The sequence below is a fragment of the Camelus ferus genome, chromosome 10 (assembly GCF_009834535.1).
Source record: "Camelus ferus isolate YT-003-E chromosome 10, BCGSAC_Cfer_1.0, whole genome shotgun sequence".
Taxonomy (NCBI): Eukaryota; Metazoa; Chordata; class Mammalia; order Artiodactyla; family Camelidae; genus Camelus; species Camelus ferus.
Genome location: NC_045705.1, coordinates 43,550,453 through 43,575,275, shown reverse-complemented (window position 1 = coordinate 43,575,275; position 24,823 = coordinate 43,550,453). Strand labels below are relative to the sequence as shown.

At 41.5% G+C, this 24,823-nt stretch overlaps 1 protein-coding gene across 4 annotated transcripts in view; it reads left to right on the top strand.

Moving 5' to 3' along the window:
* NELL1 (neural EGFL like 1) overlaps nucleotides 1-24,823 on the top strand; it is a 748,929-nt gene that overhangs the window by 410,963 nt on the left and 313,143 nt on the right. For all 4 annotated transcript variants that reach the window (XM_032488858.1, XM_032488857.1, XM_032488860.1 and 1 more), the window contains one exon: nucleotides 21,903-22,025. In XM_032488858.1, coding sequence (XP_032344749.1) covers nucleotides 21,903-22,025 — 123 coding nt within the window. The remainder of the gene's footprint in view (nucleotides 1-21,902; nucleotides 22,026-24,823) is intronic.

Here is a 24,823-nt window from a genome sequence, read left to right as displayed (position 1 = left end):
CTTCCTAAAGTCTCCGAGCTACTGATTCCAACTGAACCTATGGTCAATTAAAGCTCCTAAGTATTTTTGCTCAAGAGCTGCTGTCAAGCCTCATAGCCGTTGACTTATGAAACTACACATATTTTTCAATGACTCATCTTTCTTTTTTGTTGAAACAGGCAGGGGATTGCTTTCTGAGGGAGGTTTTGCTAGATCCAATGGCTGTTCGGGCATTTGCATGGGTTAAACTCCCTAAGTCTGGCCGGAAGACTTGATAGCTGCCTTCTCCCCTCTTACTTGTCAGAGCCTGTGATTCAGTTCTCTCCTGGTGATGTGGTCTGTCCACTCTCTGAATTCTGACGAGAGAAAACCTTGACACTCCTGTTACATAATTCTTATCAAAAACTCGGGATTGCCTGAAGGATATTCAGTCCACGCATCATTCCGAATGCTCTCAATTAGACCTTTTAATCTTGCCAGATCATTGGAGCGATGCCTGTTGGGACCTTGGTGCTTATTTTTTCCCCTTATGAAGCCACTCCCGTCAAGTGGCTTTAGGGCTGACACGGGTGCTTGGGCTTTACCTTATTGCAGGATGTAGTAGGAAACAAGTGAGGGCAGTTTGTTATTTCTGTTGTGGGGATGCTGTTGAGGGTGTTGCTCAGGGTGCTTCATGGAGGTCTCGCTGTTTTTATTATGAATATCCAAGAGAGACATTTTCCTCATGTTTCAGTATCAAAATGAAGACGCGCTCAAGCTCCCTTGAAAAGGATGGCTTGTTATTTTATGATGGTGTATATCTTGTATCTGTCTTCTTCCCTTCGCTTGACTGTTAGGAAGCTTGGAGCTGCCTTTTCGGCTCACACATAGTAACTGTTTAGGACTCTGGGAGGCATTTCTGTGGCTGGTATTGCTGGCGACTTGGCTATTCTGAGGCCCATATTCTTTTTAACATTAAAATAGAGGCTTTGATTTGTAATTGTCTATGATATAATGAGTCATGCTAGTTGAAGTTTTACTCTGCGTGTACTATTCTCCATCTCCTTTGTTCTGGTGTCTTTGGGGAGCCCCTCCCTCACTCCATTCGTATCTAGTTAAGACAGTCTTAATACCTTGGTCGCCTTTTGGCACAGAGGTAATCACATGGCCAATCGGACCCTTGGACACACAGGGGGGCCTTGGATGCAACCAGGCTGATTAGAATCATCCCATGTCTTCTCTGCTGAAGACTTTGGGAAAGTTTCTTGTCCTTTTGGTTCCTGACTGCAAGGGTGTGGACTTAGAAGCACTTGTGGCTGTATTCCCTTCCCCATGGCGCTTTCCCACTCGTTTGTCTCTGGCACTGTGACAGGAGAATGATGCTGATATGTAGTTAGAAACAGGGACAAAGATGAGAAAGAGAGACACATACACAAAGACGGACAGACAGGGAGCACCTTAAAGACATAATCTGAAATCCAGCCAGGACCGAAGGTAGATCCACCCTTAAGTGCCACAGTTTCAAGCACCAACATAAAATTCCTATTTTTCCCCCAAACAAATTGGATCCAGTTTCTCTTATATTTACCTAATATATAATACTGTCTTTTAAAGTTTACTTCTTGTATTTTTGTAAGGTTCCTGAAATACTTTCTTAAATGAGTGTATGTGTGTATGTTATACACGCTATTATTTCTCAAAGACAGAAGTGAAAATGTTTTACTTTATCTGTCTATCCCTGCAGTTTTGTGACACATGTCTCCATCTTCTTGGCCAGCTACACTTCTTTTGGATTTAAGTTCTATTACCTAACACTTTTTCTCCGTGCTAACATGTTATCAGTCATCTGTGTATCTGATGAGTATAACATAGATGTCCATGCAAACTGCTGCCCAAAATGATAAACACGGCAGCTTTGGGCACATACATGCTTTTTGGAAACCACTCTGCAGGTAGGTTCAGTCTGTTCATCAGGATTTGGGGTAGCTTATTTCTCATCAGTGAATCCAAACAGTGACTCCTTGATCTTGTGGCTGTCCTCCAAAAGGCTTTCCTGATGTCCTGAAACACTTCCTCATTCTAGTAGTAGAGTGATCTTACTGAACTTGGATGTTACTCCGAATAGAACTCATAACAAACTGCATGCTCCTTGGCCCTACTATTTCAAATTTTTCTTGTTATAAAAGAAATACACGTGTACCATAGAACTTGTGTGCAATGTAAGTATATCTAAAGAAGAAGGCAAAATCCATCTGTAATCCTGCCCAGAGATAACTATTAATTTTTTGGTACATATGCTTTTATGCACATGGTACCTTTTACCCATATAGTACTTACATATACAGTGGCATTTTGGTATGTGTACTTGTATGTATGCACAGGTAATTATTCCAGAGATAACTATTAGCTTTCTTGTGTGTATACTTTTATTCCTTTCTATGCCCAAAATAAACATAAAAGTGTAAAATTTTGTGTTTTTTTTAACAAAACCATGATAGACCCTTTTATAAATTGCTTCTTTCACTTGACAGAATGTGAGCATTTCTATGCATTATTAGCATTTTTAATGCCATATGGATTTTTAAAAATAGTTTTAGATAATTTATGCAAGCTGCATCAAGTCTCAGGCAAATAGTTTTCTTATTCTAACTTTTGCCTTAACCCCTAAAACCACAGAGGTCTGGACTCTGTTGAATTTCTGAATCAGGGTATATGTGCTGCTGTAACTTTTCCCTCAAGAAACCTGTCTTATTACTGTCAGGTGTTTCTTGGGGTCCAAAACAGAATTTCCCTATATTAAATTCAATACTACAGTGCTCTTCTGGGGCTGTTGGGTGTGTATTCAGATTTCTGATGCTTCTCCCTTAGTCTTCTCTCCAATTTTTCTCTAAATTAGATCAGTCTCCCTTAACGCCATATTATTGCATTTGCACTGATCTTTTTTTTTTAGTAAGATATTTTTATTACAACAAAAACAAAGTATTTTTCTTACGACTTCAGCAATTGAAACTACATTTGCATGTTCCTGAACTTCCTTTGAACCTGCTGAAGTGCTTTACTACGAATGCACTTTATGACGATCTGGTTTTCACAGGCCCAGACCATTGTATTTCAGGTTTGTTTTCAACCGTGATGACTGGGAAAGTTGTGAAAGCCCAATAAAGGCTTTTAAAAGTCACATCCCAGAAGTTACTGTTTTTTTTAGATCTACGTATTCAACCACCATAGGGTCATTAATGTCTACGCTAGTCCACGTGACTCCTTAGCGCTTTTCAAATCTAAAATTCTGGGCTCCCTGATGTTACATTATGACAAGTAGCAGTGTCCCCAGGACAGTATCAGGTCAGTGGACCAAAGCATTGTATTACTAAGTTTTAGCCCGAGCTTGTTAGCTCATGGCATTTTACTGTGTGGTTCTGGTTTCCTGTATCACAGGTACACTGATGGGGACGTCTTTCAACCAGACAGGTACTTAGGCCCTAGGTACCGTGACAGATGGGTGACTTGGCAGTGTTCCTTTTCAATTGATAACATGCTCCTTCTCTCTGATCATATGGTTGATCCCAACTCAAGTCTGCTCCCCCTTCTCTTGGCTTTGCAAAAATAGTTGCTCTCTTAGAAATTGTCTCTGAAATAGTTTTGTTTCCACCTTTTATCCTGGTAGTGTACCACGCATTACCTTTCCTGAGGGATTGGTCTCAAGGTCTATTTCTTAATCCTTTTTTCTGTTGTCTTTATTTAATAATGATATTACTACAAAGGAGATCATTTATGGACTATTTAGTTTATACCGTACACTGTGCCAAATACTTTATGTGTATGTTTAAGGCTGAGGCTGTTTCTGCACATTTTCAGAAATGTAACTCTTACGTAATTGTTTTTCAAGGCAGCTTGCTGCTTAACCTAGATATTTCTGGGCAAGAAGGTAAAGAAAACGGGATTTTTTTTATTGTTGGATGTTCATGGGGTGTATAAGACTGGACTCACTGACAGGTGTGTGTGTGTGTGTGTGTGTGTGTGTGTGAGAGAGAGAGAGAGAGATGCTCTTTTGCCTTGATTTTATAGAACACTCTCTCTGAAAGCAGGTTCAGGTTTAGAAACCATAGAGATGAAAGAATATAACTTCCTCTATTAATACATTACATTCACTTCACAGTAGAACTCACTATGGGGTTTCAATGAATAACTAGCTACACCCATGCATTTCAAATTTGACTGGACTTGGAAACATGGGATTTACCTAGGGCTTCTCAGGAAGAAGTTTGTTCAGTACAAGTCTGTGCTGAGAGAGACACGCCATTCCAGGCATCCTGGTTTCGATGAATTGTTTGACAGTAGGAACTGATGGGGCGAATTTGAGGCTTCGCTGTAGAGGCCAGTGAGGGAAAAGGTACCTCATAGGCTCTCTGGCAGATTTTCTGGAACTACCACCCTAACTTCCAGTTCTGTGTTTTGTTTATAACTAGGTGCTTACAGGCTCTCAGATGCATAAAGCACTTCCACGTTCTTTTTCTAGTCTAACAGCTTATGCCGTTTGTCACATGGAGAATGATTCTCTCTCTCACCCCTGCCTGTCACACTCCCCCACACTTTAATACCTGATGTAAGTGATTTCTTCATGAAATCTGCCCTCATTACTCTAGGGGAAGGCAGTGTTATTCCTCTTACTTCTTGCCTTCAAGTCAGTTCAACAGATATTTGAGAGCAAACTATGTAGTAGGCAGAAGGAATAAGATGCTCTATCTTCAAGAAGAGGCAAGCCCATGTATAGTGCTTGGCACTGTGCCTGGTGTGTGGTGGGTGATGTTCAGTAAATATTAATTGACTTGATTATCACCTTGGCATTTAGAGGGGTGTGTGTGTGTGTGTGTGTGTGTGGCTATAGGAATGCAGTGGAATGAACCTGACCTAGTCTTAGAGGTATGTATTTGGGTTCTGAGCAGATTCAAGGAAGGTTCTTAGAGCAGGTAATACATTATTTGTGTCTCAATTGATAATAATTGCGGCTGATTGCTTCATGCCAGGGGCGCTTCTAAATGTTTTGCTTACATTTATTTATTTAATCCTCACAGTGGTTTCCATGGAGCAAGCACTATCATTCTCTCTACACACGAGAAAACTGAAACTGTGAGTGGCTAAAGAACTTGTCCAGGGTCATCTGGCCGAAAGGGTCTGAAGCCAAGATTGGAATCCACAAGAGACAACACCCTCATTACTGCATAGGGTATATTTTTCATCCAAACTCAGTCATTCCTGACAGTGAAAGAGAGTGCTATTGGATGCCTAAGCCGGGATGACAGGCAGAAGCTGACTGTGTCCCAGGCAATCTGGAGTTCCCGGCCACCCCCCCCCCCCCCACTGAACGGTCCCTACTTATTAAATTTCACATTCCCCCCAAAATATTTATGGGATCCTGCACAAACTACGTCTGACAACATTCGGAGTTATTCTCCCCCATCTTCCATCGCACCTAGCACCACTATGAGTGGTGAGCAGAGTACACAGTAGATGTACCGAGAAGTAGCTGCTGACCTTGCTGCCAAATGAGAGTAATTGGATGGATGGTCTAGACCCTATTTGTCATCTCAAATGATAAGATAGTTGGTTAAATGCATTCTCCATGTGAAACAGTAGAAAGGAGGGACAGACCCTGGGATGGGAGGAAGGAGAAAATGACTACAGTTGTGGCGGAGTGTGTGGGAGCGTGGGGGAGTTTAGGGGAGGGAAGGAGGAGGCAGCTGTGATAATTCATCCTGTGCGTTCAAGTTGGGAGATGGCTTTAGACCCATTGTCCCATTGTTCTTAGCTTTTGTTTTTATTTATTTATTTATTTGTTTGTGTATGTATGTATGTATGTATTTTTTGATGCTACAGTTCACACGCTGAATAAATTCCCTGGGTGCACTCAGGTTAGCCAGCACCCACATCATTTATGATTTCTCAGTGTGAGCCACAGAACAGCCAGAGAGGTTTGCAGGTTGCCTGTAATTAATCCCTGTAATCTGACTGCTTCTTCCACTCCCTGTCCAGATCTGAAACCCCAGTGAATGAGGGAACTTGTTATTTGGGATCACCTCAAAACCATTCTTACTGACATTCAAGAAGTAACTCATTCTAAATTTCTGTATCTTAATTATGAGTGGCTGCAAATCACTTGTAAATCACAGATGTGTCCTAGCACCATGTTGGAAAATCCTGCTCCAGGTGACAAATAGAATTTCTGGCAAAAAAATTCAAGTTCGCTGAGTTACTGTCTGAAATTGCTAGCAGTGTCACCTTGGCCTTTTTTTTTTTTTCTTTAATTTCCAAAAGAAACATCCCATTTACTTAGCTCTTTCCTATCAATTCTGCATTCTGGGTCGGTCTGTGAGCCAGCAGCCCCATTAGCACCTGTGGGTGACATCTTCTCGTTCGTTTGGCTTCTGGGTCTTTCTGCATGACTGGATTTTCATTTCCAACCGTTCTTCAATTTCATGTTTGCACCCTCCCTCTCTCTTTTTCTCTGACTGGAGAGTCAGTGTTAGAGCTCGATTTTATTGTGAATGCACCTATGTTCTATCCTGGTACGAAGAGATACGAGTAGGGATTTTTGGTAAAGCATACTTAATCACTGTAAATATTTCCCATTGTCATTAGAATTCATGATGAATATTAATCAGGTGGAAAATGATCTTAATTGGCCCAACTTAGAATTCAGAAGTAATCCACTGAAACAGGGTGTGAGAGTGCTGGTTTTAAATTTATGCATTTCTCATCCGTAAGGTGAAAAATGGGTTTTGCTGGGTAGATGCCAGTCTTTCTCCCTTTAGCTTCTTTACAAACAGAATGATGAAATGACCGTTGGCTGCTCTGCTGGCTGCTTCTGCAATGGAGAAGAAGCTTCAGGTCATTGTGACAATGAGACTGTCACTTCTTCAAATGATGCTGCTTTTTCTTTGAACACATTTAAATATTGGAACCTCATTTCGTCCTTGGGAGGATCACTGTCATAAGCCATGAAAAATTCACGCTTTATGCTGTCTCACTCTGGCTTATGAGGTCGGCATTCACGATCTTCAGTCAACTGATCCTTTGTGCTGATCTAGTCTGAACGCCTGTGTTTTTCTCCATCGCTTCCATAATCTTTACCTTATCCATCATATTACTCTACCTTCAAGGTCTTCACGGCTAAAGCCCCCCTCCCTCATTAGAACACCCTACTTTTTCATTCTTGCTGATTCTTGGCCTCCATATTTACTTTCAGAGGGAATTGATGGTAGTGATTAAGGCTTATACATCTTCATGGGTTGCTGTGAGGATGAAATAAATGAATGCCTAGAAAGCCACTTAATACGGCACATAGTAAGTGCTACGTATGTGGACGTGTCACAAACTTTTTCTGTCTCCATGGACTTTCTGTACCATCCAGCTCAGAGTTCCAATCCCTTCACTTTGTTTTGAATTCTTCCTTAGTTGTTCCATTGAAGCTAAAATGTGTTCCTCCCACGAGGAAAGTTGTGATTGTTCCCAGGGTTATAAGATGGTGGTGATCGAGCAGATGCTTGTCTCAGGAGTCCCGTTGTTTTCCTCCTGTGGGAGGCTGGAAATGTGATAACAGTGACATTTGTGAATCACAGGGGGACCCTCAGCAGCTGCCTGTGAGCCACACCTGGCCCACCTGAGCTTTTGAGTGCACACTGTTACTGTGTGACAGCTTCCTGCCAAGGGTCATACTGGCAGTCTTGAACCAGTGAGGAACTGCTGTTGAATTGAAATACTAGTCATCATCTCATTTTTAGTCCTTTAGATTTGATTCTACTTAAATCACCTCAAGAAAACTAGTGTTAGTCGTCACTTAGATTCTTCCGGCCTTCGTTTGGTATGTGTGAATGAGCAGTAATTTTATATTGAATTTATAAGGGAGAGCAAAAGAAATAGCGCAAGGTGAAACGAGACAACGCTTTATTCAGGGAATTTATTGAAAGGAGAAAAGAAGCTATTTATTGAATGACTACTTAGTCCCAGGTCTCTGTGGCTCTGAGGAATCTGAGGCTGAGGCTGAGCAACTTGTCAGTTTCAGAGGCAGGAAATGGCAGTGCTGGATTTGGACCCCAATTCCAACTTCAAAGTCGTTCTCTTTCCCTACATCACAGTGTCACGTTAGCAGTACTGATTGAAGGAAACAGCTGGGGAATTACACCACTTCTTTTCCTGTCTCTGAACTACATACGCAGTAAGAAGTTTGTGTTTTTATAGTGTTAGAGATAGAGAATGTCTCCACTTAAGTTTGTTGACACTTGATCCTTTGTTTTTTTCTCAATTGTAGTAAGTTAAGTGTTCACACTTTCTTGACTGGACCACAGCAAAATTGGAAAAAAAAAAAAAAGCCCTCAAATCTTCACTTTAAATATAGAAAATGCAACATCTTAAATTGTAATCATTATTTCTTCTCTTCGAGTGCACTCTAAAGGAGAGAGGCTTCTGAATGTATGTAGTTCATCTTGAGAGAAGAGTACTTAAATTTTTAATAGTGCTTCTGTGGGTTAGGTATTATTCTAATACTTGACATATATTGACTCATTTAATTCTCACAACAACCTTACAACATAGGTACTACCATTATCCCACGTGAGCGGATGAAAATGTAGAGACAGAGACGTGAACTAACTTCCCAACTAACTTCACACAAATACCAAATGGAGGAGCTGAGACTTAAACCCTGGCCGACTCCAGGGTCTGGGCTCTTAAGGAAATTGGCTCTACTCAACTTTACAGTCAGTCAGGGTCCACTGAAGAGACAGAAACCGTACCATCTATATTAAAAGAGGGACTTAATATGGTGAATTATATCTGTATATTAAAGAACTAAAATGGCAAAGATAGAACGTTAAGGTACCACCGATAAAGCATCTTTTGGAAGCAGCTACCACCTTGGGCTGCGAGGACCAAAGGAGGGGGTTGGAATTACTAATATTTCAGAAGCTAAGAGAAGGGACTTCACAGAGGTGAAGCTCAGATACCTGAGGAGGGGGCATGGCTTAGCTGGTGCTAGTGTCTCTAACAGGGGAGATGTGGTATCACGGGTTTGGTCCATGGATGTCCAGGGCGGAGGTGCTGGCCAGCTGGTGTTGATACCTGAGGATGCCATGGCAATGGCTCTTCAAGTGTTGGAAAAATTGCAGACTGGAGCCAACAGAATACTGCTGCTGTTGAATTGAAGAGTCGTTGCTGGGATGATGCAGACAGGAAGGGATCATAATGAAAACAGGCAAGAAGGATGAAGTCCCTTCTTCATTCTGGAATCTTGCCGTTCCCTTCCTGCATCCTTGTGGGCAGGGCCTAACAAGACGCAGCTGGCAAGGGGATGGTGTCCCAGTCCCAACAGCACAAAGCAGAGTTGGGTTTGACTCAGAGCACAATTTTCAAATAGAGAAATCTGTTTAAGATTCAGGGGGAAAAAAAAAGCGTGCTATTTGGGAATCTTGTTTGGTTACCTCAGTACAGTGAAATATTAACATACCTTTTATGAATATGATCTGCCTCTCCTATTAAATTACAGATCGTCTCTAACAGTGCCTAGCTTAGACCTTTTGCAAGGGCCAGCCCAGGACGATGCATGTAGTAGGTGCCTAATAAATGATGATTGGTGACATGATGTCAGAAAGATGTGAGTCTAGATCTCTCTTTTACAAACCATCTTACAGGTTTCAGAGCATATGTTATGGGGTCAGCTGAACAAGCAAAGCACAGGCATATTATGCAGGGGAATGGCTTGTGGTAGCCCTGTGAATGCTCAGGAGAGCTGCAGTGTTTGCAGAAGACTTTACAAAGATGGAGGCAATATCCACTCTTTCTCCCCCCGGCGAGATGATCGTTAATTAAGGAAACAGAGGCACGGACCTGTTTGATGGCTCTCCAGTCAGCAGGGCCATGGCCTGTGAAAAGGCAGTTTTAGATTTTCATTCCTATTTCAGGGATGCTTCCCAGTTGGGTGGCAGCATCCTGATCCCCCGTGTTGCCTGTCAAAGGATAATGTATGTCGCTGATGGGAACAACACTGACCCGACAGCTCTTCTTTCATTTTAATAATGTGATTAGAGCCAGGTTCCTGGCGCCAGATTGAGCAGGAGTAGGAGATCAGTCATGCCTTTGAACAACAACAAAAATGTGATGGAAGGTAAAAAGAAATAATTCCGTTAAGTCTGAAACAAAAGAAGAAAAACACCTGAATTTCTGTTACTGTGATTCTTATTTTAGAATACAAATCCTCAAAGAATAATTTTCTATGCTTTCTTCCCTGTTGGCCCACAGTACGGTTTCCAAGCTGAGCTTGGGCCGTGTGGTACTGTGGGCAGTAGCACCTTCCTAGACCAGGATGCTCGGGCCTGAGCCCCACGTTGGCCAGGAACTGCTGTGTGAGCTTGGCTGAGTCACTTTGTTTTATTTGCTTTCAGTTTTCACTGTTGCAGGATGAAGAGAAGTTGGTCTTAATCAACATCCCACATGTTCCCCCTCATTCCTGCAGCCTCTTCCCTTGCCTTATTTTCCTTGGCATGGTAAACGTGTATTGTTTCAAATGAGTCAGCTGAGAAGAAACCCTCACTTTTCAAGACCTGTGCCAGTACCTCTAAAACAAAACAAAACAAAACAAAAAAACCCACATGCCATGCCCCAAAAGAGCATTAGTTTCTCTACAAAGTGACTTAATTCATGATTTTTCAAAATGAAGGCCACCAGTCCTAATGATGAGTTTTGATGGATGTGAAATTATGTGTTTTCTAAGTCATGTAGATTTTTTGCTTTAGGTTCTAATTGTTGAGATGGAAGGTTTGAAGCCATTTAGTAGTGTAGTGACTGAATTTCTTTACTTTTTAATATAATGTTAACAAATACAAAGTAAGTACATGTTACATCTTCAAATGGAAACCTCCTATAGCATTTTTTTCCTGTTTTTGTATGAACATCAGTCATTGCTTGTGCTTTAAGAGTTAATCACATAAGAATTGTCTTCTCTTGAGCCAGACCAGTGGTCTGTCTTCTTTTAGTCCATCCATCTATCTGCCCATCCGTCCTGAGGGCTTGGATCTGACAGGATTGCCCAGGGCTGTTGTAAAAGAATGTTTTCTCTCTAGATGTCCACTAAGATTGTAAACGGACAGCCCAAATATCACCCGTTTCAATTTACAACTCTTTGTAATTTGACAAGGATATACTTGTATTTTATTCCAGGCTCTTGGAGTTCTTACCAACCTTCCTGAACCTCAGTTTCAGTCTGTGAAATCAGGATCCTGCTTCCCACCTCCCCGCGTTGTTCTGAGCCTCAGAAGCAGTTGCAGCTGTGAAGGTCTCGGTGCCGGGTCTGGCATGCATCAGTTTCTTCCCTTCTAGCTTTTAACGTGCTTCTCGCTTACTGTCACTTACGAAAAACGAGTTGCCTTGTAGCATCATATCTGGGCTTTGATAAGTGTGTCTATTTCTTAGAAATATCTGAAACTGACTCCAACTTAAACAGAAGGGACTTCTTGCAGGAATATCAGGAACTCATAGCCTTACTTGGTAGGATGGGAGAAAGTCATGTAGAAAAAGACTGGGATCCTGGAGGTTCCTGGTGGCCAGGATACAGGAAGAAAGGGACAGTCTCATAGTAAGAATGATTGAATGGACACACCTAACCACCCCTCCTTCTGCCCTGTTATTTCTCTCTCAAAGTTTGAAGTTGAAGAAGAGGAGTCTGATGGGCTGAGATTAAGTCACATGATTTCCCCTTGGCTTTATGGGGCATGTTGAAAGGAAGGCCCGATTGCCTCAGATCATGCAGTACCAGGGGATGTTTCTGGAATTACTCTTCCATCACAGTACACACACAGGTAGTGAAGGACAGGAAGCCACCCATACGGAACCCCAGATACACTTGGGGAAAGGAAGTGGATGCTGGATGGACCAAAAAATAGCAAATGTCAGTGACAGTGAGCATGTGCATGTGTACACTATTTATCCCAAGATGTTTTTACAGACTCTGAATCCATCAGTTCTCAGTCTTTATCTTGGTAAACTTAAGGGTCATGATTGATTTTAGTTTGTTCTTCTAAGACAGCCTTTTCCAACTCTTAGATGTTTTAATTGCTCATCCTTGGACTTTTTCCAAGTCTTGTTGAGTCTCTTTTGAACTGTGGCAACCAGAGCTGCAAAATGTCTTGTGTGCTGATGTAGTATGATTGGCTTCAAGGAGAGGACAGTGTGTTTAATGTCCGATAGCCTTGGTCAACATTAATGTTGTTTTCTGGAGGGTGATACGTTGCATTTTAATATCACTTGGGCATCCAGCAACTCAAGCCTTGCTGGCACTGGGGAGACCTAACATTTTAGAAACAGAAAATTATGAATAAACAGTGGAATTGTTTGACACTGCTTAGGAGAAGAGGAAAAAATAAACAAAGATGCACATTTCTACACACTTGTAATCTATTCTTTGAGCAGAAATGCTTTGGTTTGGGGTTTAGATCCAGGTTGATTTGGTTGTCAGTTCTGGTTTTCCAAATGTGTGACCTTAGGCACGTCACTTTAATTTTACCTGGTTTCAGTTTTGTCATCAGTGAACCTAAGAATAATAATAGATTGACTGGATTAAGTGTGACTTCATGTGATTACCTTAATTGAGGTTTATCAGAATGTCTGTCACATAATAGAAGCAAATTTAAAAGTCTCACTTTTCTCTTGTGTACACACACACACACACACACACACACACACACACACACACACTGGAATACTACTCAGCCATAAAAAAAGAATAAAATAATGCCATTTGCAGCAACATGGATGGACCTGGAGATTGTTATACTAAGGGAAGTAAGTCAGAAAGAGAAGAAAAATACCATATCATAGCACTTATATGTGGAATCTAAAAAAAGATACATATGAGCTTATTTACAAAACAGAAACTAGACTCACAGGCATAGAAAACAAACTAATGGTTACTGAGGGGAAAGGGAAGGGTGGAGGGATAATTTGGGAGTTTGGGATTTGCAGATACGTACTACTATATATAAAATAGATAAACAGCAATGCCCTACTATGTAACACAGGGAACTATCTATATTCAATACCTTGTAATAGCCTATAATGAAAAAGAATATGAAAAGGAATATATACATTCAGATACACACACACATATGTATGTGTGTATATATATGTATGTATACACACACACACACACACACACACAAAATCTGTGCTGTACACCAGAAATTAACACAACATTGTGGACCAACTATATTTCAATAAAGAATAAATTAAAAAAATAAGAGTCTCACTTTCTCTTCCTCTTGCATCCAAAAGACAAGAGAAATCTGAAAAAAATTGAAATCACTAGATCCTACTGGAGTTTGTCAAGGGAGACTTTACAGAAGGTATGAGCCTGGCACTGGTCTTTGGGGGCAGAGGTGACATGGCTTCATGGAGAGAGAGCGAGAGCATGTACAGGGAAGAGTCAGCAAAGCTGAAAGGTGCACGTCCGGGAGACCAACCGTTTTTCCTTCTGGTTGTCAGTGTAGCTGGTTAAAGAAGGATGGAAGGTGATAGTGAATTTTCTGCTGGTGAGGTTTGATTTGGGAGGTTTCTGTGCCTGGAAAGACATACAATCAAAGTAACATGTCAGATGGAAAATTCATCCATGATGACTTGGCCTGTCTCAAAGAGCAGACTGGCTCTTGAGCAGTGAGTACTTTCCCTTTCAGGTTTATTCCTACTTACTTTTAAATTTCATGCAGTGTCTCTGATACAGAGTGTCGTGTCTCTTCCTTGTCACAGGCTCTGGTCTAACCTCATCTCTCCAAGTTGTCTGTCTGAATTGTACCTGTGTCTGCACCAGGGATGCTTTATTCAGAGTCATAGAATGTTCGAGATAGGCTACTCCAATTTACCCAGTTTTCAGATGAAAAACCTGAGGACCTGAGAAAGGACATCACGGGCCAACAGTTATGGACTTTCAGAAGTCCTGTGTATCAGGAAGACCCAGACTTTGGGTTGATTTCTTGCACCTGCCTAAATGCGTGAGCTTGGATGTGTTATCTAACCTTGGGAACCCCAGCTGCTTCTCTGTATGTAGGGGATGGACAACACCTGCCTCAAAGGATGATTGTGAGACTGAGCTAAGCGAACATCTGGCAGAAGAGCTCAATGAATGGCAGTCCCCCTTCCCTTCCTCTGGAGCTGATCCGCATTCTGCAGTTTATGGAAAGGGCTGTGTCACCCCGTAGGGGAGGAACACCAAAGGTAACGGTAAAAATCACACAAGGGATCGAGGAATAAATGACTATTATTTTTTGATTCTGTTCTTTTCTAAGCAGTATCATTTTGGGGAAAGAGGTGGACAGTGTTTCTTCCTCAGACACTGCTTCTGGGACACTTGTCACGATTCTGGTAGAAATTCAGACTGACATTTGAGGGGTGAGGCAGATGGCTGTCATCTCCATTAAGAGTAACTGCACCCCAGCCCTTAATCCGCAAGTCTGCAATGTGTTTGGCTTCCATAGTAGGTTTATGTGTTGGCAATTTCGGCCAAATGATTCCTTACAGCTCAGACATGTAAAGACTTCAGGTGGCCCTGAAGCTTTTTTCTTTCACCTTTACTTATTCTTGTAGTCTTGAAATTTACAGCCCTTAAGGCTACAAAGGGTACTATTGAGAACTGGGGAGGAACTACTACTGAACTGGGATATTTTTCCCCCTCATTAAAACTAGAACCAGAAATGAAAGCAAAGCATAATATATACTGGAAGGCACAGGAACAGAGAACAGATTGCAAATTAGCAAAACTAGATTTAAATTTCACAATTTTCACTTACCTGCTCAGAGACCTCTGGCTGTGTGATCTTGGCCTTCTGACCTTGACTATTTCTGATTCTTGGCTATTTCCAGCCTAATCTTTTTGTGACCCCTAAGTATATATTTTTAGTATGTTCATGAGCTATTACAAACAAACAGAAAACTCTATAATGTAATGAACAATCTTGCACCATGACTTTGAATCCTATTGAATTTTAGCCTGCTGCTATCTTGCTGTATATACTTTCTTTAAGAAGCTATAGGTAGCATTACATTGCTTGTAGACTTCTCTTGGAACTCATTGATCTTCTTTCTTTTGAATTTGATACTTAACGTCCATGCATGTTTCTATATTACTATTGTCTGCCTGTATTTCCATCAACAATATGTAGTATTCTTTGGCATGTTCTTAAGTTCATAAAAATGATACCATGCTGTGTATATTCAGTTACTATTTGCATCCATTGGATGAATTATCCACAATTTACTTATTCTTTTTCCTGTTCACTAGTTTTTACAACGACAAGTAATGCTGGAATTAATACCCTGGTATATGTCTCCTGCTATGTGTGTCTTTACCTTGCCTTGATATTGTCATATTGCTCATAAAGATTGGAACATCATTGCTCCAGTTGCTTATTCCTAACCTTGTTTATTTTATAACTACTTAGCAGTTATTAAGAAGCTTACGTTTAGTATCTTTGTTCATTTAACACACATTGTAAATTCTCTGTGGCATGCTACTGCATTAAATACAAAAATCAGAAAGACATTATAACCTGGCTGCAGCAAATTTGATACTGCAGCCAAGCCATATCATGTGTAATAACAAGAATGTCTACTCAGTCCATTGGACTATACTAATTTCCTAGTACCACCTTTCTCAAGTTTAGTTGAAACAAATTGCTTTACAACAGTTTTTTTGTGTTCTATCAGTATTTTGTTTGTATTTTACTTTTTAGAGTGCTTCTGGCATTGTAAGAGAAACACATTATTTGGGATACAGATATATTTTAATTCTTAATAAGTTTGCCTTGGTTATGGTCAGCATCTTCTGGATGTAATGTGTAGCAGCACAGAATGTTGTAACTATTACCAGAAAAAGAAAGACGACTTCTTCTTCTTGTTTGAGTTTAATCTAGATATGTGCTTGTAAAATTTAGCAGTGTTGAAACTGGTGTCCCAGGAAAGGCTCTTGTGCAGATTGTGGGAAGATGCTCCGTCACTGGTTAAACAAGACAACAGGTCTTGCTTCCCGTTGTGTTGTTGTCAATCAAATTGACAGGACATGATAGTTTCCCCCAGCAGCAAGTTTACTTAGCTTTAAGAAAGGATGTAGAACAAGGAATACAGCCATGTGGACAACCAGTAGCATCAGAGGCATCAGCCACCCAGACACAGCTTCTGACATCCCGTCCTGGCATGGGATTTGTTTTGGTTTCAAGGTATAGGGGACTGACCCTAGTCTGGTCACATGGTCATAGAGAAGCTACAGGGTCTATGATCTTTAAGCTTAAAAATCTTGAAAGTCACCTGCTACCTGGAGGGGAGTGGTGCTTCCCACTCTGGAGTGCAACTGCTGACGTGTGTGCCTAGATATTCTGACTACCAAATCCAGCATGGTCCCAGACAACCCTGGTTGGAAGTTGGTACGTGGCAAACCTAGTGAGACCCTCATTTATCTCTAAAGATGGTGTTTCCTCACTCAATATTGCAGAAAGTGCAGCCAGGAGTCAAATGTTTCTCAAACCTTCCCAGGGGCTAGAGGAAGAGATGATAACCAAATTGTCAACTCTTACTGTTATGTTGCTTTAGTTTCCCAAGCCTCAGCACTTCAGGTGGACAGTGGAAGAGAGAACACAACAGTGATGGTCTTTCTGCCTCCCCGGCAGGAAAGACGTTGCATGTCATATGGGGCGTACTCTCAGGGAGCAATATAAGAGAGTGGTTTGAGAGCGTGGGTGGGCTTTGGGGTCAAACAAGCTCATGTTTAAGCCCTGGCTGTGCCACTTCCCAGCGTCTGTCACTGTGGTAGGCAGAATGTGAAGGTATCCACGTCCTACTCCCTGGAACATGTTAATATGCTAGGTTAAAAAACAAAGGCAAGTTAAGGTTGCAGATGGAATTAAGGTTGCTAGTCAACTGGCTTTGAGATGACTTCATTATCCTAGCTTTTCTGGGTTGGCCCAGTGTAATCACAAGGGTCTTTGTCGACGGAAGAGGGAAGTGAAAGAGAGAGAACTAGACAGGTGGCATCATGAGAAGGAGTTAGCTGGACGTTGCTGGTTTTGAAGCTGAATGAATGAGACTGTGGGCCAAGAAATTCATGCAGCTCTAGAAGCTGGAAAAGGCAAGGAAACATTCTTCTCTAGAACCTCCCCCCCCTACCCTGCAGCCCCGTCCACAACACAAAGGGAACATAGCCTTATTCATACCTTGATTTCACCCCGGTGAGACCCATTTTGGACATTTAACCTCCACAATTGAAAGACAATAAATTTGTATTGTTATAAGCCACTAAGTTGTTGGTAATTTGTAACAGCAGCAGTAGGAAACTAAACGCCCTTGATTTCTTTGTGCTTCAGTTCCTCATTTTGTAAAATGATGTTATAACAGTACTGTCCTTTTTACCGTGGTTTAGGATACAAGTGCCGATGCGGGGCGCTGGTACCTACTCTTGGTGATGCTCAGTCTTTGGACTAGAAGTCAGGAGACCTGAGTTATGTCTCAGGCAAAATGAGGACAATAGGAATTTCTTGCCTTTCTTAGAGAATCCATGTGAGAAGCAAATGAAATTGCCATAACTTTAATTTTTTAAACTAAAGTACTATTCAAATATAACTTGTTGGAATTCAACTTACACATTCCATATGGTCTTAAGAGGTATGTCAAAGATAGATGAAAAAAGACAAAATTTTAAATATGAGACACCATTTGATTTCAGGAAATAGTGTTGGAGTAATAGGTGATATTAATTCCATTGGTAACAAATAATATTTTTTTCTTTTAGATATACTATATTGTGCATTTCCTGTTTATGTGGCAATTATTATGGTTCTTTATTCCAAATTATCTTTTAATTGCAGCCTTTGCTCATAATATCTGAATGTAAACACACTGATACTTATTTAATTCAACTGAGGATGAAGTGGAAGAATCATCTATTTGGCCGGGATGTAATTATCCTACCTCCACTCACACATTTTGAGTGTTTTTAAAGGGGTATTAATTTTCAGTAAGTGGAATGGCAAAGTTCTCGTTGCACTGCTGGCTAATGATTAAACAGTTCACAAATATTTATGGTACATTTTGATTGAACGCACAATTGAATAGGTATTTTCGGGCAGATAAAATTAAGACTTATTTGTCCTGATTGCTTTTTCAAGTACAGTTGACCTTTGAACAACAAGGGAGTCAGGGGTGCCGGCCCTCTGCATAGTCGAAAATCCACTTAGAATTTATAATTGGCTCTTGTCTCCATGGTTCCTCTGTATCTGCGGATGCAACCAACCATAGATCGTGTAGTTTGTAGCATAGATTTTGTGAAAAAATTCCACGTGTAACTGGACCCGTGCAATTCAAACCTGTGTTGTTCAAGGGTCAACTGGCTTCTCTTATTGAGGTCAGGAGTACATTGAACGTGTGTCTGTGTGTGTATGGAATGAAAAGTGAACATGAGACAGTTACTGTAGTTGGTTATCACTGCCGCTGTATTCAACAACACATAGCAACGTGTACTGTTCTGGAGGTGCCATTTCCATGTTCTAAATTTTTCGTAGATGCATGGTCACAGTTGAAGGGCACACTTTGTAGTGACAGATTTTAAACATGGATGTTTCCTGTGGAGGTTTTATGAAGTAGTGGTTTCCTTAGATTCTGTACCAGAATTGTCTCAGACACTTAAAAAGAATGCCAAAGAAGGGGGCAGGGTCACACTTTGATGGCTCAGTAAATATGTCTAGTCAGCAGGGGTTACATCAGGCCTAGAATTTGAGCTATTACAGTTACCTCTTTGGGCAAATGTATCACAAAAGGTACTCACCCATTTTCCAGTCCAAAGAGAGAGAGCAAAGTGGACACCTAGGAATTTGTTAAGGGTTTTGCAGGACTTTCAGTCTCTGTTTTTAAACCATTTATCACTGAGGAGTGATAGTCATTTGTAATATTTAAACAATTAGAATGAATATGACTCTAATGCCTACCCTTGACAGTTTATTTTTTGTCATCTCTCCTAAACATGAAATAATGGGGAAAAGTCTGATTCTTTGGCTACTAATACGTGAAAATGCACAAGTTAAAACTGGATAGATACATGGAGTGATTTTTTCATGTTGCAAATAGTTCATTGATCTGCCTTTTCAAAGAGGTTGGAAACCGAAAACATAATTTGAAATGCCATGTAGTTTTAATATTCTCCAGTCAATCAGAAATAGGGTGGATGTGTCTCCTGATGTTACACGGTAAATGGGGGGTGGGGAGGGGTGGGTCATTCTTCAAGAACTAGAGAAGGACTGGGTCTGAATGCAGACACAACAGAGGAAGCTGCATAAGTCAAAGGCATTTTGTTATAGAAGTCTTGAAAAAATCGAATCAATAAATACTTGAAAGTGTGTTTGCATTTTAGAGCCAGTCAACATCTTTGGCATAGCCACGAGGCAATAAAGAAGCATTTAAATAAGAGAAAAAAATATCTTTATAGAGGAAAACAAGTCTTCCTGTAAGTAAATCTAAAAAAGAAGTGTTTCAGGAACTTTGTGTCCCAGAGGTGCTGGATAGTTTTGAGTTGCACTTCTACAAAGTTACCAAACACTAGAAAATTTCCGATGAGAAGTCATTTCATTTGATGGTCCTGAATTTTTTTTTTTTTTTTGAGTGACAGGGATAAAGCATCTGGTGGCTTCTATTAAAATGTTCATGTGAGCAGAGACCATATCTGCTCATTTGTATTCCCAATGCAGATGCTAATAATTATTTATTAAATGGATTTAAATAAGGCGATTGAAAACTCTTGGTGTCTAAGCCTGTAGGCTTGGACTTTGTGTGTGTGTCCCTAACATCGTCTGATGTTGCACCTGCATATACTCGGTGCTTGTTAGGTCTGTAAATTTCATCGGACATCCGCAGGGGGATGCTGTTTTTGGAGTATGCTGGAGATGACTTGCGCGCAGACTAAAGCTGTGTCCTCGTAAACCTCCTCCTCCCTTCTCACTGCTTCCTAACTTGTGCACATCTCTCGCTGACAGTTGGGGTTAGTCTTAAGGCCTGAAGAGAACTTTACTTGGGAGGAACCCAAGGTGTTACATCAGGAGTCATATGTATGTGTGTACTTTGCATAAGTTGCATGTGGGTGACTGAAATGGCTCCACTTTGTGGAATTGAACCCCTCTCATTACTGGCCCCTGTTAGGAAATTTAGAATTAAAAACTAATGTGGATAGATATTTCCATTGATTGCCACACTGACCTAACAGTTCACTTAACAGACTACATTAACTTTTAGTTTTGTTCAATTAGTGTGATTTTCTTTGAGGTTTCTAGCTGGGATTTCAGCTCTAGTTTTTATAACCTTTTACGACTTAAATAACCCTACTTGATTTTTCTTCTTAAAATTTCTAAGAAGTTATAGAAGCAGATGTTAATGGGAATGAAGGGCATACACTTTGTCATACTGTTTATTTACAGAAGAGTCATGTAGTGGAACATTTAAACTTACTGGTGATGAGAGGAGAGTCTAGTTACCCGTGAAATCTGAATTTCCAACTTGCCATCTTTCAGTCCATTTTATAGTGTGAGATCTATTCCCCCACCTCCACCCCAGGACTTATGGATTAAGGACGCTGCCACCATTTGAACATATAACCATATTACTATACATCAGGCGTCAGCCAGTGGTTACATGCTGCACCCTGTGAAAATGGGCTGTATGAAAAGCGGGAGCTGAACTGCTCAACGCCCTCACACAGGGTCCTGAGAGTAAATCCCTTTCCTACTCACCCTGTGCCCATCAACATTCCCTGTGACCAGTGCTGCTCCCTTGAAAATTCCTGGAGGAAACTCATCTGCCCCACTGTCCCTAGCTGGGACTTCCTCTTCAGCATCACCCTCTTTGTTCTGTTGGAGAAAGGCACCCAGTGTCACGTGACAGGTGACGGGCCCGGGAGCTGGAGCCTCCACACCCACTCCTTGTCATGTACATTCCACCCACTGTTCCTGTAGCCAGAGCTGTTTCAAAGACCCAACCTTGAGAGAGGAAGGTGGCGTTGAGACCATCAGGGTATTACATGTGACTGAAAGCGAATAAAGCCTCTATAGAAATGTTTAAGATGCTGGTGGGTGGGTGCTGAGATCAACTGGTCTTGCAGACTCCCAAGACCAGCCTCATATGTAAGTTCCTTTGCTTATTAAACCTGCCTCCTCCCGATCTGGAGTGGGCTGCCTCTTTCTTTGGTCTCTCCTCGCCGTCCGCGTATGAAGGCTAGTTTCATTGCACCCAGAAAGCTCCTAGGGTTTCCAACCAATATGTTCTGAAGATACCATGGCATCTCTCATGTGCCATGGTATCTGTTTTTCTTTCTCTTTTTTTAAACTTAGAGGAAGGTTTCCCGACCGGGACACTGTTGACCTTTGCGGCTGGTTAAGTCTTTTTGGGGTGGGCTGTCCTGTGCATTGTAAGATGCTTAGTAGCGTCCCTGCCCACCATCCATGAGATTTCAGTAGCGTCTCCTTTCCCAAAGCACGATAACCAAAAATATCCCGAGACATTGTCAGATGTTTCCAGGAGGAGGGGATGTAAAATTGCCCTCCCCCACCTCCACTGAGAAGCACTGCCCTGGAGCCGCTGCAGAAACCTTTTCAGACAGGGAAGAATCCTTGAGCTTAGAGCAGCCCTTATGTTGTGTCTGGTGTAAGTCTCTTGACTTCTCTGATGCTGTTTGTTTACCTGCAAAGTGAGGATGACAACACCCATCTCTGAGAGTTGTTGAGCTATCAGCCGTATCAGGGGTTGAAACTGCCAGGCATTTAGTAAGTTTCCAATGCACAGTTGTCACTGTCATCTTGACTTAGTGAGCTCCAGCTGACTTTTCCAACACCAGTGATGCCAACTTACAAAAAGGTGTGTCTTTCTTTCTCACTCTGCAGAGCACGACGAGTGTGGCAGCGGGCAGCACAACTGCGATGAGAATGCCATCTGCACCAACACTGTCCCGGGACACAGCTGCACCTGCAAACCGGGCTACGTGGGGAACGGGACCACCTGCAGAGGTAGGCTGGCCGCTGTGGGGGAGAGCTTTGAGCTGCCGCCCTGCCCAGGCTCTCGGTGGTCCTGGGGTAGACCCTTTGTGCCATTCTGGTAACTGAACTTGCCAGGATTCTTGTCCCTGGTCTGACAGCTGGTAAGCGCGCTGTGCGTCAGAGAAGAAGAAAAATGCTTTGAATCTATATTTTAGGTGGAAGGAAAAGATGTGATTGTGGGTCAGGGGCACGGTTCCACAGCGGGGCGGCTCTGTGCACCTCTGCCTGTTGGCCTGTGGTTGGGGTAGATGTGCTGATGGCTGACATGGGCTTCTGTTCCCTGTGAGCCCTGCTCAGAAGAGGGCAAGTGGGCACTGCTGTGGGTAGGAGGCTTTAAGTTTTAACCCCTGCTCTCTGTTGGGAGCAGTTCAGCAATTTGCAGGCCAGTGACCTGGCTTCCGGTGGTGTTGAGAGTAGCATTCACATTCCTCCTTCTGGCTAATGAGAACATTCAGAATCTGGTCCCCGGTTCCTCTCAGCCGCATCTCTCTTCTCTCCCCTGTACTCCCTGTGCACCAGCACATGATTCCTTGTTCACCCTCACACATGCCGACCTCAGGGCTTTGCGCTTGTGGTCCCCTCAGACCCCATGCTCATTTCCTCTAGGTCTGCAGTCACGTGTCCTCCATACTCAGAGATTTTCTTTGACCGCTTTATCTGAAATAGACCTCTGTTTCTTCTCAGCCCCATACCACCTTAATTTTTTCTTTACTAACACAGCCTTACCGAAAATTATACATTCATGTGTTTGTTTTTTTATTGTCTGCCTCCCCGTGGGGACATAAGCCCTGTGAGAGTGACTGCTTGGTCGCATCTTCTTGCTCTGTCTCCAGTAACTAGAATGGCGCCTGGCACACTGTAGGCAATCATTAAATACGTGTTAACTGAGCGAATCAGCTAAAGAGGAAAGAGGCACAATTGAAAAAGAGGCAAAGTGTACAGAAAGCCAGGAAACTACCCTTCGAGTTAGGCATTATTATTATTACCCCCCATTTTAAAGGTCACAAAACCGAGATACAGAGAGGGTAAGTAACTTGCCCACGGATGCGCAGCATGTTATCAGTATTGTTCTACAGAGATCATCATATGCTGGTAATGAGAGAAATAATGAATAATGACTAAGTTGCCGTATTCCTGAATTAGCTGAGAGTTTTAGAAGAATGATTTTATTCTATGTTGGTGGGATTGGAGTAAACAGCCTCATACAGACTGACAGTATAAATCAGTGAGACTTTTTGATGGCAATTTGACAAAATCCATCTACATTTAAAGTAAATCTGAAGGGTAATATGGGGCTCTCTTGATTCCATTGACTTTACCTCTGAAATGTGCTCTACACATCATGCCCCTCAGGGGGGAAATACACATACAGGGATGTTTTTGCTGCGTTATTTGTATTCACTGAAAACTAGAAACAGCCAAATGATCTGTCAGTAATGGAATGATTTAATTTATTTGGAGTATCATTTCATGGACTAGAATACAGTGGTTTGAAATTCTGAGTGTGTGTGTGTAGGTACACATAATTTACATGCATATACGCACCTACATTGAAAGACATATTTTTGAGAAAAAAAGAAAAATAAATACAATCAAATTACAGGACAATACATAAAGTATCATCACCTGGCTAGTTGTTCATTTGTAAATATCTATCCAGATATTTATGGGAATACATTGAGACAGGAACCATGCAGACTTTTCACCTTATAACCCATGGAGGCGTGTGTGTGTGTGTGTGTGAGAGAGAGAGAGAGAAAACATTCACTTATTCCTATGAATTCAATATTTTTTGTGTGTCTTACAAGGGGGATTTATACACATAATATTTGTGTGTTTTTTAAAGTTCCATGAGACCAATAGAGAAACTAGTGCTCAGCTTATGAAAGAAGGCTTGAAAATATTTCCAAATCAGAATAAAAATCATAAGCATGAATACAGTTGCACAGATTATCAAGCCATGGCTCGTATCTGCAGGTAAATGCTGTAAATCTGAGGAGCAACATAGGGATTTGATTTGAATGCATTTTTTTCAGAATGATGTTACCTCATAAATAGTATTGATCGCATTAGGTCAGTGAGTTTGTGTTCACCTAAGCCCTCTCATGCCACTGTGATCATGTGGCTTCACCTTTGTGGAATTTGGAAACCCCAACTATGAAAAATAGGAGTTCAAATAATGTTCCTGGAGTCCGCGGACTCTGAAAATACATCTTGCCTTGAAAGTTATGAATTAGGGGAAATAATTCTTTTAAAGTAATTTTCATGGTCAATCGCGTTGATCTCTGTTAAATCTGGAAAACCCTGTGTTTCATCAGTAGTGCATGGGGAGGCATTGTAGTGTGGTTGAAGAATTAGACAAAGGGGTTGGAGAATTGGGGCTTAGGCCTGATTTCGTTACTGGTAAGTTGTCACTTCCATGTTTTTACGTATTGCATTTGGGTTACTATCACTTGTGTTTATCCAACTGTGTTTTTGCAAAGAATTATTAAAGGGGCATGTATCGATGTGTTTTAAAATATCCAGTGCTATGAAAGCTAAGAGAGTGTTATTGGTGGTACAGTGATGAAGGAGAAGGCAGTTCAGGAGTTTAAGCCAAGTTCCCAAACGCACATCTCTGTTTCAGGGTGTACGTTTTATAGTTGACTATTCCACCTGTAACAGAATCATTTTCAGAGGGAGTCGGGCGAGGAGAATCAGCTTGAACTAATTTTTTTTTTCTTTAATGTTTAAAAAACTTTTCCTAGACTTGGTGGTGTTCATGGAGT